Raw genomic sequence first — 19,201 nt, 5'->3', positions numbered from 1 at the left:
ATCCCCCTGACCATTTTTGTGCCCCTCCTCTGGGCCCGCTCCAACAGGTCCGTGTCTGTCTTATGCTGAGGGCTCCAGAGCTGGACGCAGTACTGCAGGTGGGGTCTCACCAGAGCAGAGCAGAGGGGCAGAATATAGTCAATATACTGCTTTAAGGACTTAATTGCCAGTGGTACTAATAATCTTTTCTAAAAGGAAAAACTTCCCGGTGGACCGTTTTAACCATGACTGTGTTATAGTCACAATTATTCCAGCCTGTTCTCTGTTAGCTTGGAAGCTGATAAAATAGTTTAGTATCAGAAGGTATCTTGACAAATGTTCTTCAATGACTTTCTGAAAGAAGAGATTGTATTACAGACTCTGTAACAGGTGAGCAAAAAAGGAGAGATCAGGTTGAACATTTAGGAATATTACATGCTCTAAGTCTTCTAATGTTCCTCCTCTCCATCATTGTAACAGGGCAGAATAAGTTGCACGGGCAGGCTGATGGTTCAAGCTGTAAATCAAAGAGGCCGCAGTCCTTGGTCACCTTCTGGTCAGCCTTTTTTGTTTTCTCTTTCTTTTAAAAATAAGTGTTTTGCAAAATTATTACGGTAAGATAAAGAATGTGAAGAAGGAAAGTTAGAAGTATGGCATTCAGGAAGAAATGTGACCTCTGCTGTCTAAAACTTTCTGCAAAGCTTGCCTACTTGGAAGTATAAGCAACCTCTGAACTGACATGACTGTTAAGTATCTTTAACTGTGCCTGTCTCCTCCTCCTCCTTTCTTTGTGATGTTCACTAATTACTCCTTATTTCAAATTACTCTGTCAGCTGTTGGGAAGGACCTTGTCACTTAGTTGTTTGGGGTTTTTTTTGGTTTTTTTGGTTTTTTTAAAACATCTCACCTGACTAGGATTCTAGCAGGGCCGTGTGCTTTCTGCAGCTTTTAGTAAGTCTTCTTTTAAAGAAACAGCAGAAGTAACTGCATGCCAAAGAAGTTCATTAGATTTACATCAGAAATATTTTAGTATTTCAGCAATTTCAGTTCAGGTTCTTATAAGGAATTATGAGTCAGAAATAAAGTATTAAACTTATCTTTGATGAGTTTACAATTATTCACATACAAAGCTTTGGTTTATGTTTTTGGACCATATAAGGGAATTTTTCCTTCAAATACTTTTGGTTTTTTTTCATTACCCAAAGCATTCATGAGGCTGTTTAGCACAGCTTAGACAGCTTTAGATGATGCGAACAAACTCATTTTGGTTACGCAAACAGAACTGCTTTCACGGGAGTAGGAGGGCCCCGGTTCCGGCTTCTGCTGTGATGAGGTCACAATGGCCACAGAATCTCAATGTCGTCCAATTGTAATAGACAGGATAGATGTAATTACGTAGTCAATGTGCAATAACGAAATTATTCCCGTAACCATTAGTAGTGGTAGCAGGGTGTACTGTAGAAGTGCTGCGTGCGAAACAGGCTCTCTTCCCCCCTCCGATAACCACAAGTACTAGGAGGTGAGGATGGCTGTTCAGAAGATCTTGTCGGTCTCACTCCTGCAGGGAAGGAACTGGGCTTCCCGCAGTCCTGAAAGCATTTCCCAGCATCTCTCGCTGAGGCGTCCTACCAGCTCCCCCTCCAACGCTTCACGCGTAGGCCTGTTAACGCTTTGGTGAGGGACCTTTGAACTGTCCGACGTGTACAAAGCTTGGGCTCAATCCCTTAGACGACATGCTGCTCCACACTGTAGCACCTAGGCTGTCTTGTGGTGCGCTGCAGCCAGAGCCCCAAATAAATCATCTTAAAATGCATGAGATTTAAGGAAGATTTAAAAAATAAATATTCCTCTTGCCCCTGCTCTCAATTAGGGGATTAATTTGAACTTAATCTCCTTTATCCCAAATGAGCAATCATTATCGTATGGTCAGTCATAAAGTCTTCCCCAGCTTCTTGCTCGCTGAAGCTCCTGGTGCGTGGAGTCTCCCCGGCCACATTCGGTACACGCTGTCAGCATCGCTGAAGCCAATCTGTGCAATCCGATGCCCACACGGCAACTCTACGGAACCCGCAACTAATCCAGGGGTATTGCAGTCTATTGCAGTTTGTCATTCCTAAACGTCTGAAGTACTCGGCTCTACTCGTTTCATTGTTTCTTTAAAACCACAAAATGTTTTAGCATTCAAATAACCCTAGTTTCATCTCTCAAGGTAAAGGCTTAGAAGTAGTCTGCAATTTTAGAGGTAAATTTACAAAGCGGTAAAAAGAAATGCGTTATTTATTTCTGACTCGAGACTAAACGGCGTGCTGATTTAGGTTTCCTTTCAAATATGGAATTTGAAAACTTTTTTTCACGATTCAAGGACGTACTATCAGAAGAAAACATCTCTGGTCACAAACTCTTAACCTTCTTGTTTTCCATTTCATGTGGTGTAAATTTCTCCCCTCCCTGCCCTGGTTTTGACCAGCGCTGCCTTTTTATGCGTCTAAACAGGATGCATGCAAATACTACGAAGGCAGATTCTGCACGGGTTGCTTGCGCTGTGGAGCGCTCGCTCGCCTAGATACCATCACTTCTACTTGGTCTTGCAGAACTGATTACCAAAAGACAGGAGTACAGTATTTCTTTCTTACCGTCCATCTTCCATCCCCGCTGGGTGCATGAGGGGCACGTATGTCTGCAAAAACGGTTAGGAACCCGCCAGCTGGAGGGTAGTGCTGCTTGCGAGCTTGTAATGCAGGAGCTACTGAGGTAGCTTTAGGCACCTCCAAGTGGCAAAAAACCTGAGGTGCTCAAGACCTGGATTTCGGCTCCTGAAGGGTTACGTAAGCTTTTAGCGTGTGCAAAGACGTCCGTCTGCGTTCCCCATTTCGGTACCCATTCCTACATTAATAAGCAGTGCGGGCTAGATTCCTCTCCCCCCGCCCCCCCCATCTGCCTTTAGTTACAGCTGTGGGAAGCCTGTGATGATCATTAAAAAGTCAAAATTTATCTATTTATGGCAGATAATGCTGTAGCGAAAGTGATGACTGGTCAGAATTCAAACAGAGCAGTAATAGAGAGAAGGGCAACAACAGAGGACAAAATAAACCAAATTCAAGCAAGTCTAATTAAACTTAACCTCAGCGGACCAGAGTGTGCAGCTAGAGCGTTTACCTTCCATACAGCAGTACAGCACCTTGTTTTCCAAAGGTTAACTGTTGGGGGTTTTAAGCTTTTTTTTTGTTATGAATTATTTTAACCTCAAGAAACGCCCCCGGGCAGTAGAAACTGCAGTACAGCCATGTGTACTGCAGCACGTATACGTGTTGCAGACGCTGGCCAAAACGGAAACACTGGCAAAAGTTAACAGAAAACGGCATTCAGGAAGGAGAATGTCACCGCAAAGTCCCGCTGACAGAAGTCACCTAGGGGGAGATTCGAATAGCTCCTCTTCACTGCAACAGGACGTTACTGTAGGCAGCAGTAGGCTCCAGAACGCGATCCATTGGAGCTGATCAGGCAAGGACAAAAACGGATCTAAAATTTTGTTTCAGTTACAAGTTTCTTTGATTACTAAATCACACAAATGGAATAATGCTAATTTCAATTGGAAAAAAATCCAGTTAAACGAGGAACGACTTAGAAAAAGATTCGACAGATTAAATTAACAGGCAAGAACAGCCAATGCTGCAAATGGATTAAATGGTACCGCGGAAGCTTAGGGCGATTGATACTGTTTCTGGGGACAGGAGTTATTTTTCCTTCTTTTTATTTTTCGTTACACTTTTTACAGTACCTTTATGAAGAACAATTTAACGATCAACGTTTTTCTTCCTATTGCTCACAAATGAAGTTCTCATTGTTTTGACACCATGATTTGGCAGCCTTGAAAATATTCAAGAATATCCCAAAAAACCCCTGTTAAATGAGGAATAAATATCCACAGCACTCCAATCCACGGAACCTTCTGTATGGTCTTCGTAGTGCAGAGCAAGAGAGGGTGAAAAATAAGCCTGATACGAGAAGTCTCTTCTCAGCTGAGCTGAGTTGGCTTTTAGCTGCTGCTGCTGCTGTGTTGTTTTCTGAATGGTAAACATAATCAACAAACAGGACCCGCGCTTTCCGGCCTCAGCAGCAGCAGTGAAGGGATTAGATGTACAGGACACTGGAAATGGGGAACCGGAGCTATAAGCTAAGGCCCACCGACTTATTTTGTTTGTATTTCAATGATTTAAAGACTAACTCTAAACAAAAATACTATCGTATATCAACAAATGATTATTACGAGCAATTACTCTGTAGTAAGATTGTTTTCTAGATCATGTTTTGCCACAACATGGGAATTAAATGAAAGTAATTGGTAAGTAAGTACAGCGTCGTAATTAACTCAGTCTGAGCCAAATGCTACCAGTGTCTGTGTGTAAATACGGAGTGATTATGGCGTAGGTCAAAGAAGTGATTTAAAATTCAAAGCAGTCTTAGAAGTGATTTTAGTGGTTCTGATTTAGCAGAGAAAAAAAATAATTTACCTCTATTTCATGTTGTTTTAAGACCACGATCTCGATCAAGGGACAGTGGTGATGAAAATGAACCAATTCAGGAACGATTCTTCCGGCCTCATTTTCTGCAGGCTCCTGGAGACCTGACTGTTCAAGAAGGAAAACTATGCAGAATGGACTGCAAGGCAAGTATCGCGCAAAGGATAGCAGCAACCCTTCTATAACGTTAGCTGACTCAAAAACCAAGTTAGTTTCTTTTTAAAGCTATTTCACCCATTTGCAGTTTCCGCGCCTGTCAGTCGGATACTTCATCTCGCTGCTTATGAGCAAGGTGACAATGAAAGTTTGCCTCCCCTCCGGTGAAAGCGCTTCAGGCAAATCTTGCAGCTCAGAGTAAACCGACTGTTAAGAATTCGGCTGTGCTGGGGTGTGGAGGGGAGCAGCACACGCTATGAAGACAGCGTGCTTCTCCATTTGAAGTCCTCTTACTACTTGAGTTTCGATCCCCCATTAAAGTGTCAAACAACGTAATCTTGATTTATGACTTTGCCTAACAGAATTAATTAAGGCTTGCGTGACTTCTCTTTATTGCACACTGATCTATTTGGGAGAAGCTATTTGTTTTCAAGCAGTACCCACAGCAAATGGCACGGCTTTCAAAAGTACAAGACTGGTTCGCACAGACCAAGCATTAACTAGCGCAGGCGGTGCTGTCACTAGGTTACACCTAAGTGGAACAGAACTCAGAGTCCAATAGTCAGCTAACATCTTTTTGTCTGCAAGTTTTCCACACGAAGTTAATCTAGAAAGGAGTATCTTCTCATTCCACGTGAAGAGCAAACAATGAAAAAAGACAAAAGGTGTCACCCTGCCTTTTCTTTTGCAATGTGTTATTGTTTAGCTTCTAGCATACCTAAACACTGACCTTTTTTCAGTCACGCCCGTAAGACATCATGGAATTCAGGGAGTTGGCCAGAAAGTAAGTAAATTAATACAACTGAGTCAGTGTGTAATTTGGGACAGCTTTAGATCTTTAAATCCTGTGGTGCACCTGCAGCAGCAAACAAAAGCAAACTTCTCTGAAGTAAGGAGTCAGGACTCCTCCGGTGTTTCGTACGGCTAAGACCATTTCCCATTGTTCTGTTTACACTTAAGGTTAGTGGATTACCAACTCCAGATTTAAGCTGGCAACTTAACGGAAGACCAATTCGTCCTGATAGTTCTCACAAAATGTTGGTGCGTGAGAATGGCGTGCACTCCTTGATCATAGAGCCAGTCACAGCTAGAGATGCTGGAGTCTACACGTGTATTGCCAGCAATCGAGCCGGCGAAAATACATTCAGCCTGGAGCTCATTGTTGCAGGTAACCTCCTCACGCTAAGCTTCCACGCTGAGCGCTGTAAGGGTAACACGAACAAGGAAACCTGGCGGGAACAGAACTACAGTATAGTTACAGGTGATACATTTATGATATGTCGTGGCATAAGCTGACCGGCAGGTAGCCTCTCTGCACACACACAGTCAAGCAGAGAGGGCTGTTGCCACAGTCGCGGCCGCAAACCAGGCTGCTTACCTGAACGGGGTTTTTAGCGGCAATGTGTGCAGACCCAGGCCTACCAATGGGTAGGCAGTGTGACACGTCGTGCGTTTCACAGCGTATTAGACTAACGCCATTCCAGCCTTCTGGTAGAGCAGTTCCTTCTATAACCAAAAGGAGTGTGAAGGAGCGCTCTGTAACAAGCATTGTGCAGTCAGTTTATCGAGTCTTCATGCTCCACACTTCAGTTCTTTCGGGGAGGCGGGGCGGGGGGGAACCACTCAGCTCTATTAGCGCTCACTTTTTCCCTATTAAAATACCGATGAGACTCTTCTCTTCAGATGCACCAGAACTGGACTTTGTGATTAATGAAGACAACACTTAACTTTCCTGCCGCTTAGATTTTTTCATTATTGGCTTTTAGCATATTGCTGAAAGAAAGGCTACATTTTCATAGGCTAGTGTCAACACGACTGCAATCTCTATTTTCACAGCTAAGGAAGTACACAAAGCACCCGTCTTTATAGAGAAGCTACAAAACACGGGTGTGACCGAGGGATTCCCAGTGCGACTGGAGTGTCGAATCTCGGGAGAGCCATCACCTCAGATATTTTGGAAGAAAGAGAACGAGTCACTCACATACAACACCGACCGAGTAAGGTCAGACTGACTTGGAATAATCTCCCCACGTATAACTTCAATGACGATTTATCCTGTAACACAAATTAAAACCTGGAAGGTCTTAAGAATGCTTTGTGTGAACAGCAGCTTATAAATATTAACTAGTTATTGTAATAATTTATGACATTTACTCAAACTCGCAGCCAGCCTGGTGGCCGAGCCAGAATTAAAAGTTAGTTCTGTTTTCCAGCCTTGGACTTAAGCAACTATCTTCGCACTTTAAGCATGTGGAGAATTGCTTTTTCTCTTCTAGAACAAAGACAAAGAAATTCACTGGTGAAAACCTGGGCTCCTGAGTAAAGCTATCTGCTTCTCAGCAGAAACCTCGATTTGTAACTCTGCCGTGTAGATAAGCAACCAAGATTCTTTTTTTTTATAGTCTATGATCTATAAACTTGCCTTCAATATTTGATAATGTTTGGTACGCATGTTTAAAAGCAAACTCATGATATATAGCAAGAAAAGGAGCTTGTTACCGATATGACACCGTAATAAATTATTGCTGTCCTTCTGAATGACTAAGAGTATTTCAGTACCTTGTTCCTCAAGTTTTTTATCCTTTCCCCAAGAAGTCTGGGTAAGTTCTGGCATCCCTACTACTGAAACCAGGCTTCCAGATGTCTTAATCCGTAATTGTGAAAGAGAAGTTACTTTATGGTGGTTTTGCTTCTTAGTTTTCAATACAGGATATTAAACTGCCAAATTGTCGAGCACCCTCAAGGTTTTGTTTTCCACTTGCTAATTTCAGAGGAAGTTCCATATTAATTAAAAGTGGACTACAATTAATCTGTAACTGGGACTGGGTCTGCTTACATTTAAAAATAGCCTACACCGTTTTACAATTTAAATAGTGATTTTCTACTTTTCTTTTGTTCAGCATGCACCAGGATAACTACGGCTACATCTGCCTGCTTATTCAGGGAGCTACAAAGGAGGATGCCGGTTGGTATACCGTTTCAGCCAAGAATGAGGCTGGGATCGTGTCTTGCACCGCCAGGTTGGATGTTTATAGTAAGTAACTTCAATTTTCATGATCGCATTAGTCCCCCCAAGAGCAACAGTTCTTTACGTTTCGGTTTTTTCACAGAATGGTTTACATTGGTCTCTCTTTCTTTTGTTTATAGTTTGTCCTCAATAATAACGATCCACGTCAAGACAACAAATGCTCTGTCAAAGTACATTTCGCCATCTTTCAGATACCTAAAGCGAAACAAGCATGCATGCTTTCTGTTTTTGCTTAGTATATTAAATATAGCTAATTAACAACAGATAACGGCATGATTACATTATTTTCGTGGATCATTATTACTATTGCTCTGCTAGCACTTCCCTAACCTTTTGTATTCTTTTGTACCTTAGTCGGTAATACACCTGTGACAGCTACCAGAAGTGCAGTAGATGTTTTTATGGCTTTCTGCTTAACTATTCGGTTTGTTCCAAAGCAGCCCCTCACCTAGTGAAAGTTTTCCTAAACCAAAATCTCTTACCGATCTCCTCATAACAAGAATTAAGGGGGTAGGGAGGGGGGAAGGGGAGAGATTGGAATGATAAAGGATGGTTTCTGGGGTGGTGGTGGTAGTGGGACTTGCGAATTAGAGACTTGGCTCAGCATTCGTCAGCATACAAGGAAGGGGTGGCAATGGCCACCAGATGATTTCCTTTTATCTGCAACAAACACCCCTTGGACAGGCCGGTCACTGTAATATTAGTGCACGGGAACAAACCCCTCGCTGTTACCCGTCTCAGTGACACAAGGGAAGGTAGAAAGCAATGCCAAAAAGGCAGAGTAGCAAACACAGACACTATTGTTTTGACTTACCACATTTGAAGGTGAAACTAGATGCTGGGGGGCGGGGGGGGACACACCAAACACCAAGAAATTAAACAAACTTACCTTTGATATAATGGTTTTCTGCTGCTCGGAAACTAGTCTCTCCTTTACAAAGGGCTGATTGTGTAGCTGGTACGCTTTGTTGCACAGCTCAAGATGGCTAACGCTTTTTCTTTGCTTTTTAATCTATAGCTCAGTGGCAACAACCACCTCAGACAACCAAGCCAAAGAAGGTGCGGCCCTCAGCCAGCCGATACGCTGCACTCTGTGACCAAGGACTAGACATCAAAGCAGCTTTCCAGCCTGAAGCAAATCCAGTCCACCTGACGATGCAGTCCGGCTTGGTAGAGAGCGATGATCTGTAGACCCAGCTGCCGCTTCCACCGTTTTCTTTCAAAGCAGAAACACTGAAAGCCATTGCCTTGACCAATGATACTCCTATGTCACTTTATGCAAAGGCAGACACCTTCAAGTACAAGAGATAAACAACAAACACAGTAACCATATATTCCTTATTCATTATACCAAATTAGAAGAATAGATAGATTATTAATAGAAATGTACACGTTGCACAACACATCACATTCACCAGTTCCTTATACCTAAGTTGCTTCAGCTCTTACGAATACCCCTTTTCATAAAGGCCAAAATACATCAGAGAGACAGATTTTTCAGAGGAGAACGCTATTTATCACTCTATGCCTTCATAAGCAGTAAGTAGATGCGCTACACAATCTTAATGGTGCGAGATGTTTTATTTGAGGCCATGAGATCACAAAGAAAATTAGAATGTATGGTTATCTATAGTTCTAAAATGGCAATGCGTTCTGATAGCTACAATGAACAAGTGCAATATTGTGAGAATGAAACCGGAAGGGACAAGGAAGAGAAACGTAAGCAAACGCTGTATCTCTGCAAACTGCTTTCTAGTCTACAATGAAAAAAATATCTTGCCTTAAATGCTGTTAGTATGGACAATTCTATAAAGCAACATCAACACCGTAATTTTAAATTGTTTTGGATTTTTCCTTTTTGCCATACAGCAAAGACAGTTTAAGCATAAGTAATTTAACCTCTTCAAGATAATGAAGAAAAAGAGCTGACATGCAGTAACAGTCCACTCCAGACTATGAGTAACTAGAGGGAAAAAACACGCCAGCAGTGTGAACCGCTGCGGGAGGTTCCTGCAAGGGGTGGGAGGGGGACAGGGCAAGAGGTTGAAACTCTCTGTGGATTTCCTGAAGACGGTCTGTAACCTCGTAATACTCCCGTTCGAGAATCTGAGATTCTAAGGTGAGCTGAAAACTAGGGAGTGTATGTACGGGACGTTCGGCTGTTTAAAGCTTGTGTAATGTGTATGAGGATTTTAGAAATGTGTAGTAAGTGAAAAATGGGTTGAGACTGCAATATGAATTTAAGTGACAAGTACACACCACAGGTGATAAGCTTGCAGATCTGAGGAAGTAGAAAATGAAGATGGACAAAAACAACATCAAATTTGCGCCCTGTTCTTTTTTTCCCCTTCTTCTTAACATAGCATGTGTCTCCGGTAGATTTTCTTTTTTCCTCCTCCCGACTGTAGGCAAATGACAGCTCTGTTAATGGGTAGAGCTTGCGCGCCGTAGATGAAAAGCCTGAAGGCCACTTTCAGAAGGCAAGGCCAATCCACTTCAAACTGGAGCCCCACCTAAGTCAGACCGGACTAGGTAGTTTTCAACTAGAACCAAATGAGTTTCAGAGGAAGGGGAGGGAGGGATGGGAGAATTACTAGGCCTGACAAGAAAAATGAGCATTTGATGGTACGAGCTATGATACTTTGCTATGAAAGGAAAACACTGTATTCCTTATATGAAGCACATATATGGTATCTTTCATTATTTATAATAAAAGCGTTGAAATCTTTTATCTCAGTTCAGTTATTCAGAAGTCCTGTACTTAGGGTTTGGTTTTTTTAATTTTGTAATTGTGTACGCCATATATTGCATTACTGCTATACGTGTATTGCTTTGTAAGTACACAAAGTTTGTTTTGTTTTTTAGTGACTAATAAACTTTAGCACATAAGGTAGTACAATTCTGGTGCAGGATATGACCAGTTATGGGGATCGTTAATCTAGATTAACGTCATAGTCTGTCATCTGGGAATAATCTGATTCTATTCTAGAAAAAGTATGTCATATCGTTTGCCAAATTTGTCTCGACTGTGACATGCTAATTTCTTTTTTGTTTAGCTTCACTAGCGTTATTTTGCCACCTTTTATTTGTATTTATAAAAAAATGTATTATCATTACTTTGGATTGTTGTGCTGATATAATTTGGGTTTAACATCAATAAATATTACACAAATAGAAAGTTTTCCTTCTGGTAAAGACTATTAACTGTTTCAGTAGAAGCATGCAAGTGTAAGATTTAGAAATTCTAATTATTATGAATACAGATGACATGAGGGCTATATGCAGCATCTAAAAATGACTAGCATTTATCAGAATATTCTGCTTGTGACCCGGAATCTTGTTTAAATGAAACAGAGGAACGTGACCCATAAATTCTGTGAAACTTCTGCCAATTAAGAGTACCTGAAGATGCTGCTTTTTTTTTTTTAATAGGTTAGAAAATATGCAGGTTGATTTTGTGTGTCTAGTAATTGCAATATGACGTCACTTACAACTGATTCTAAGTAAAGGGCACGGTCCAAGCGCTGTTAAATTCGTTTAAGAGCAGTCTTCTAACAAGGCAATATCAGAATAAAAAAAATAAAATGTTAAGATTTACTTATAAAATCCTGAATATTAACTAGCTTCTCCTCCTTGCCTTTCCTTTCTGTGGAAAGATACCAGGAAAGCTGCAAGGCAATAAATTTTTTCTTTTAGGTTTACATTTCAAGCATTGATCCCTACAAACAGAATTATCTCAGCAATTAAGTGAGTACTGACATTAATGGCGATACTGCAGCTGAAGTCAATGGAGTTCTGTCTGCTCACAGTAAATTTGTCTTTGGCTCAGAGACTAAAAACTGAGGCTGCGCTTGTGAGCTGGTTTAAGATGAGGTCATCGTCGCTTCTTGCCTCTGTATATATGTACAGACACACACTTAAGTAGTAAATCACATCTCTAAGCAGCAAAGTTGTTTTTATGAAAACATTCAGCTGTGCTGTTACTTAGTTACTGGGACTGTTTGGGTTTACAAATTCAGAGATATAAGCATGGCGCAAGAAAACGACATCCTTTTCAAGCCAAAAATCTGAAATTCTTGGAAGCATCAAAGTAACTTTCAGGAGTTTAATCTCCCTCCACAAACTCCAAAGACAGATAGTATGGCCTGAAAGTGTACTTTTATCATTTTCTAGGAGTAAAAAAAGAAGTTCTAGCTTTTTGCAAGACTTCAGGTTTAGCTATGGGAAGACTTCAAATTATTTAGGAAGCTGATCCGTCCAAGTGTGTTCAAAGCAATGGAAGACTCAATGCAGCTACATTCAGGATGACGACGGAAACCTCTGTCAAGAGCACCAACTGTGAGGTGCAAAATTCCACGTGCATGAAGGTTTTTCAGCTGGTGGCGTACCTTAGCACACAACGACTTTACCCTGCAACTTCACAACCACAGCAACAATTAGTTAACATGCAAAATTTTTTTTCCCATCACAGTCAAGCGGGGGCTGGGGATCAAAACCAAACTATCGTCCAATTTGAAACCCTAGCTTATAAATGATAGTTTCTTTCTATATGACCACTTTCAAAGACGATTTTAATTCACTTAGGTTGTATGCTAATAAATGCCTTGATTCCCCACACATGGACAACTACATCCTTATCTCTGCAAACAGCCCAAACGGATTTAATATGTAAGTAATTTGTGAGATCGTATTATCCATCATGAGGGGATCAGCTGCATGCTCTGCCTGTACGACCCAACTGCCAAACCCACACTGTGTAGTATAGATGGATTAATGCAGGGACTGGAAATGCCTGCTCAGACATGCACGTTGACAATGGACCTGATTCACTGCCTCACAATTCAGCTGGACATGCAAGGGGCAGAATTTGCTGATTTTTTAGCTCGTTCTCCTGAACTGGCTAAAAGAAAAAGCCCTCCCCCTGCACGGTTCTTCTGTTTGAACAGAAGCATGAGCACATAAGACACATCAGGCAGATGAAAAAACAGCTCCTGCCCCAAGACATTTACAATCTATTCCAGACAACACACTGTTCTTTAACGTGTCTTAAAGCTTGCGACTCTAACTCAGAATTAAGCCACCATTTGCAGCCTTTTACAAAAGCGATTAATATATAAAATAATCTCATACCGCACTGAATCTCTAATAAAGATCTCAGTGCTTGGAACATAATGCTCAACTCACGCTTAGAGCAAAAAAGCCAGACTACAAGCAACAGTACCTGTACAGCAATGATTTCAGCAGCTACACAGAGGAGGAAGACGAATGAACTTCAGGCCAACAACACCAGGAAGGAGGAATTCTTTGCTTTATAGAACAGCAGCCGTGCAACAGGTAAACCCTGGGGAAGGGCCGAGTCTTGCAATCGCCGTCACTTTCTAGTTCTGTAGTAGTGTAAGTGGTCCAGAAACAGCTGCAGAACAAGAAAGGAGAAAAGAATAACAGCACATGGCCACTACTCAGAATGATTACATCATTTACGGCAGGAGCTCTACAAATCTCATCACACTGAATGGATTAGGGTCGGGTTTTTTTGCCTGAAACTGTTCTGTTAAACACACAACTAAACCTACTGTCAAGCTTTTTTTGGCTGACTCTTGGCCCAGACATCACAGGGTATTTCTACAAAGAACTGAGGGTACAAAAACACATTGCCAAGGACAGGACCTTTCCAAGCTACTGCAAAAGGTGTTGAAAATATCTCGTACGATAAAACTTCCCACGCAACAGGCAACGCACCTCTACTCCACCGCAGGTTAAGAACTAGTGGATTTTTGGAGATGGCTTTTACCTGCAGCGTTTGTCTGAGCAGCTGCTGGAGTCATTTGTAGGAAAGGGCCTGTCTAAAAGAAAACCGGTCTTACCACACTATTCTACAGTATAATGCACCGTTCTGTTTCTTATTAATGTATTAACTCACTTCCTCCTACAATACTTCAGAATCACATTCACTGAACAGTTTTGTAATATACTGTTAATCTACAAGTTTCACCTTTCTTAAATTTAACTTCAGCTGTACAGTCTCTGATCATTTACTAATTCATGTTTAATAATGTATAATAAACGAAAACCTAAAATCAAATGTAATTCTTCTATCAGCACAACTGTTACTAAATCCAAAGATCTTGAATCATACGTAAGTGATGTCATTTCAGGTATGGAACAGCAGTAGCTCTCAAGAATTTCAGTTTGTAAAGTTCCAGATCCACTTTCCACTAGGAAAAAAAGTGTAATTACGTAATACAGATTTCAAAACCTCAGATAGGCTCTGTTAGTTGTTTCCCTCAAAGTCCTGTATACGAAAAGCATAACACAGTTAAAAATCTTAATAAAAGAATGAAGTAATTTTTAAATTATTTTTAAGCTTTTTCTGAGCAGCAAATCCATTAAATGACCAACTTCATAAAAGCAGAACAAAGTTTTCATTTGTGGTTATTAGTGTTTTCTTGCAACATATAAAAATGGTTATAAGAAAAGGCACAGCTACCCCTAGTAACTGTCATTCTAAAAAAAAAAATCCGTTTCAGGTCAGCCTATACATCCTAAAAGCAGAGACTGAGTGTCACAGTGTTTCCAACCACTAATTCCAAGGACTAAGACATCAGTGACCTGTCTTTGCCCAGGGCAAGGGACATCCAAGCCTAAGGTGACGCAAAAAGAACACAGCACCTTCAGTGGGGGAAAAAATGTTGACTATCAGTGCGTTTCCGCTGCCCTCGCTTCAGAGTTCAGATTCGTCCTGGCTGCTTTGGGCAGATGTCAAGTCAGAATTCAGGACTGAACTCCCAGGAAGCGTGGTTGAGCTCAATGTGGAAGTCAGAGGAAGCTGACAGAGCAGAGCATTAATCAGCAGTTAGTACAGCAGAAACACAGTTCCTCATTACAAAGGAAAATACAGCAAGGGGAGCTCAAATGAGTCGTCCTTTTTAGAGGCAAAACGAAGTTTGTTACTTTGGCAGTGCAAGTACCTTTTCATGGACAGCTTCAGCTGAATACATCGGAATAAATAATTTCTTATGAGCAAAACTTACCTTGCGTATTAATACTGCAGTATATTTGGTTCTCCCCCAAATGGAAAGACACCACCTTAACTAATCAATGAGAGATACAGGCACATGATGAGCATTACTGGAAGCCAGATGATACAGCATTAGGAAGAAAGCCACCACGGTGCTAACAGAAACAAAGATTTTACAGAAAACTTAGTAAACAGCTTTGCAAAACTGTGTAGTAAATTAACCTCACTAATCTAACATTTACAGATCGATTGAATACGGCTTCACTGCATAGCAGAAAGCTTAGCATGACCTCCACTCCGGTGCCCTGAAAATTATGGTGAACTGCAAAACTGCAGGTGCTCTCTGCCCTATATGCCTTCCAACAAAAGAGCTACAAGAACCTGCAGAGAATGGGTGCAGTTCTAGTCTACTGCTGGCAGAGCCATCTCACCATCAAAAATCATATATGCACACTAAATAGCATCTATACAAAACACACACAATGACCATACTGTTTCTTTTCTCTAAGGTTGCAGGAAGTTTTCAGTAGAAATCCATCAACTAGCTGAAGAAAATAGGATGAAAGTCAGACTGACAGCAGCAGGAAGTAAAACACTGTAACCTAGAGCTTTTAACAGGTCTTCAACATACAGGTGGAGATGTGTTTACAATACAGTTTCCAACATACAGGTGCAACGTACTTTTAGTGCATTTAGCACTAGAAGCACGGAGCTGGGAGATCTGCAAATTAGAACGCACAAAACATCAAACTGCTTCACTAACATGCTTCAGCAATACCATATAATCAGCTTGCAGTTATTCCTAAACAAATTGTTCAAAGTAACGCAGCAATTTCAAACCCGTCGACATGCTACACGTGCAAGGCCACCTCAGCAGTGTCAGCCAGCAGTCTGGGAAATGCTAAGTAACATCTGCGCAGCTGCATTTGCTCAGATGGTGTTAGCTCAGTGACATCCGCCCCCCCACGCTCCCACTGACATTATCCTAATGTGGGTATAATGATACCAAGGCAAATTCGGTGGGTTTTCCTTCTGTGTTGTCTCACCATGTTTGACATCATCATACCCAAACTGGCAATTTGTTATCAGATCTCCAAGTAGCCAAAGCAATTTTAGTTTTAACAACTATGACAGAAAGTTTCATTTTTACTTCAGAATATGAGACTATAATGGTGAAGTATACCAAGGAAAAAAAGGAGAAAAAAAAAAGTAGGATTGCATCTGATGTATTTAAAGAGTGAAAAAACCATGATTGTAGGGTTCAGTGTTGTATTTTGTTATATGAAATGAACAAAAAATATCCCAGATCTTAACAGATATGAGCTCTTAATACAAAAAATAAAAGCATAAAATACTAGAACAGTTGTGCTGATAGTCATGCTGATGTCTGGCAAGGTACAGGTAATATTTGTTACTAACTCAGTTACTAACTACAGCAAAAAGGAGCCCTCAGCACATGGTCTGAAATTGAACATAACGTGTGGGTGAAAACAAAATGTAATCTGGGGCTTCAGCAGAGTTCTTACTTCTTCAGCCAATAAGCACAGCCAATGCTCTTTAAAGACTTCTCTCCACCACTACATTTCCCATCTTTTCAAGCGCTGACTGATTACCTGAATTAAAGGGGTGTACCTGGTCTTGAAAAGTTCAGTTTTCATTAGCTTTACTTAAACAAACTACACTACGCTTCAAAAAAAAGTCACATAATTGCAACAGGCCACACACGTTTCAGTTTCAGGCAATACAACCTCTCACACTATGCAACACATCAAAGGAGGAAAATTTGTCTAACAGCAATAGGTAATCATTACAATGTATGTTTTAACTGTAGATAATAATGTAACAAAGAGATTTTGAAGGCTGGGATTTAGATAGCCACTTTCTATCCAAATTTCACTGAACTCAATATTGAAATCCTTTCTATCTTGAAAAATCATGCCTTACATCCCCACATAGCTCAGGATATATGGATTTGGATTTTACAAAACTGGTTAACAGCAATGCCAGCTATTAACTTTGTATCTGCACAGACAACTCCACTTCCTGAAAACTACATAGATACACTAACCAAACCATTACCAATAGAATAATGTCTTAGGATAGACTGCCCTCAGGAGGCCAAAATGAAATCTCTTCATGGAATATCACACACTAACACACTCGGCATACACTAACTTGGCACACACTTCACATACTTCTGTTACCATAAAAGAAAGTCTGCAAAAGCTGTTCCTCACAACAGCTCTTACTTACAGCTGCAATATGTAAAAAAACCAAACAAAACCACCTCACCAACATTTTGTGTGTCCTGCTAGAAACTTCTACTGATGATAATCAATTGCAATATATGCCTCAGAAGTATGAAGAGACTAACATAGCGAGTTCACTACAGCAAGTGTTCTAAGTTACAAACAAATTTTTTAACAGATAAGCAGAAGTAAGGCTCCAATGACCTATCTAGGAGAAAAAAAGAACAAGAGTAGTCCATCATCTTCTCAAACACTAGAAAAATGCGGAGAATAAATACAAACCAATTAACTTTCTAGGCCTACAATGTGCTCCGGAGATTAACTAAAGCCCAGAACACACAAATCACACTACCTATAAAGTTTAACTGAATCAAATCTAAAGTCGACAGAAGAACAGTTGTAGGTTTCCTAACTTGGCAGTGAAAGGTAGGGCACATAAATGAGTAAATACTGCAATACACAATCTTCTTTTAGCAAGGAGATCCTTTCTGAAGCAGGAACCCAGCCGAGTTTAAAAAAGAAAAAAAAAGCAATAATTATGGGTGGGTCAGAAAGGGGGTTGCTGTGCAAGAGGACTGCATCCTGAATTAAACGACAGCTGCAAAAAGCAGCCACCCTCAAAACATGCCTTGATGGTCTCTTTAGAAATTCTGGGGAGGTGTTGAAAGGCCATATATATACACCGGTGACATGGGGTGGGGCAGGAGAAAAGATCAGGAATAAAACGTAAATTAAGTTCAAGACCAGACCTGGACAGCAGCCTTCTTTAAAATGCTCCCAAAGCTACACGATGAGGCAAAGTTTCAATGCATGCCTGAAAAATTGTTGTAGGAAGAGGAGTACAGATTCTTTAGGGACTGCAGAAACATGGAGTACTGGGAATTTGTAAAACAGTTCAGTCTAAACAAAGAATAAGTAGGAAGATGTTGGTACTTAACAGAAGATTATAGGAGAGTTTTAAGCAATATAGCAGGTGAAGAACCATCAGATGAATAAGAGCACATGCGCTCACTTCCACTAGGAATGGAATCACAGAAACTCTGTATGTCTAATAAGAGGGTGGACTGGAGTTTTCAAAATTCAACTGAGAAATCATGGTAAGTCAGTCAAGCACACAGTCCTACTCAAGAACACCCATGCGCAAAGAAAACCAAAACATTTATATATAGCTGGGCATAAATGCTAGCAGCACAAGATGTAAAACCCAAACATCTGTTTTTAATCAAGGACAGTGACATAACAAGCATACCAGAAATATGATGGACGCAAGGCAAATAAGCAAGATATTGACACAAATTATGTAAGAAAGTAATCAAACGAAGTATCAATATATTAACTCATCAAAACAAATATGGATTGAATTTCCAGGCCTAAACTCTGTTGTTAGACGATACTACCCACACAATTAAGATGATGGCAGTAGCTATGACACCCAAGGACTATAAGGCTAGTAATGTAACTGTCATGAAAGACGGCAATTATCAGCAGGTTGGATAAATGTCACACTGAAGAGGCCAAGATCACTTTTTCAGTACATTTTTTTCATGCAGCCAATCAGGGACACCCAACTCCGGCTGCGGTCCCCGGCAGCGTACAAGACCCGAGTCAAAATGTTAGTTTCAAAAACTGGCTTTGTGATGGTAACTTTTATTTCTGCAAGAATATTGACCAAGTTTATTAATAAAGACAACGTTCCACTACTGCAGACTTCCATAAAAAAGGAGCAACATAAAATAAGGAAATACGCTAAAAGGAAACCAAAAAGACAAGTCAAAAAAATTAAGATGCAATGCTTGAAGACAACACTAAGACTGTATGCACTGAACTTCAGTATGACAACTTTAAATACACATGCCAAATTAAACTTTTTTTTGTGAGGAGGGGGAAGCTGGCACAGATTAAAAGCTACTAGAATTTAAAAACCAACCTCTGCAATACCAGCAGTCTAGCTTTAGCAGTCAAACGGAATCTGTCACTGAATGCAAAATTTACAGACAGATCACAGCATAGAGGAACAATCTGCAAAAGTGCATACAAACTGAACACCACCTTAAGAACAGGTACCGTGCCTGAATAAGCCAAGCAGATCATCAAAACAAAAAGCAAAGTGCTCAGGGAAGGCAAGGCCACAGGGAAAAAAAAATCCCCAAATTCTGAACAAAACCCTAAATCAGTTTTTGGTACCATGGAGGAACTTGAGCAGAACCTCTACAAGCAACTCATTGGAGGTTTTACCCCTCAGAGCGAAACA

The 19,201-nt window shown here is 40.7% G+C and overlaps 1 protein-coding gene across 1 annotated transcript in view; it reads left to right on the top strand.

Moving 5' to 3' along the window:
• The window catches only part of PALLD (palladin, cytoskeletal associated protein), a 215,739-nt gene extending 204,878 nt beyond the window's left edge, over nucleotides 1-10,861 (top strand). The window contains exons 16-22 of the mRNA XM_009330709.1: nucleotides 460-548; nucleotides 2,828-2,833; nucleotides 4,513-4,645; nucleotides 5,616-5,823; nucleotides 6,492-6,657; nucleotides 7,556-7,689; nucleotides 8,702-10,861. Coding sequence (XP_009328984.1) covers nucleotides 460-548; nucleotides 2,828-2,833; nucleotides 4,513-4,645; nucleotides 5,616-5,823; nucleotides 6,492-6,657; nucleotides 7,556-7,689; nucleotides 8,702-8,874 — 909 coding nt within the window. The 3' untranslated portion in view covers nucleotides 8,875-10,861. The remainder of the gene's footprint in view (nucleotides 1-459; nucleotides 549-2,827; nucleotides 2,834-4,512; nucleotides 4,646-5,615; nucleotides 5,824-6,491; nucleotides 6,658-7,555; nucleotides 7,690-8,701) is intronic.
• Nucleotides 10,862-19,201: the final 8,340 nt, after the last annotated feature.

The sequence above is a fragment of the Pygoscelis adeliae genome, unplaced genomic scaffold (assembly GCF_000699105.1).
Source record: "Pygoscelis adeliae isolate BGI_AS28 unplaced genomic scaffold, ASM69910v1 Scaffold167, whole genome shotgun sequence".
In the NCBI taxonomy this organism is placed as follows: Eukaryota; Metazoa; Chordata; class Aves; order Sphenisciformes; family Spheniscidae; genus Pygoscelis; species Pygoscelis adeliae.
This window is presented reverse-complemented; position numbering and strand designations above follow the sequence as displayed.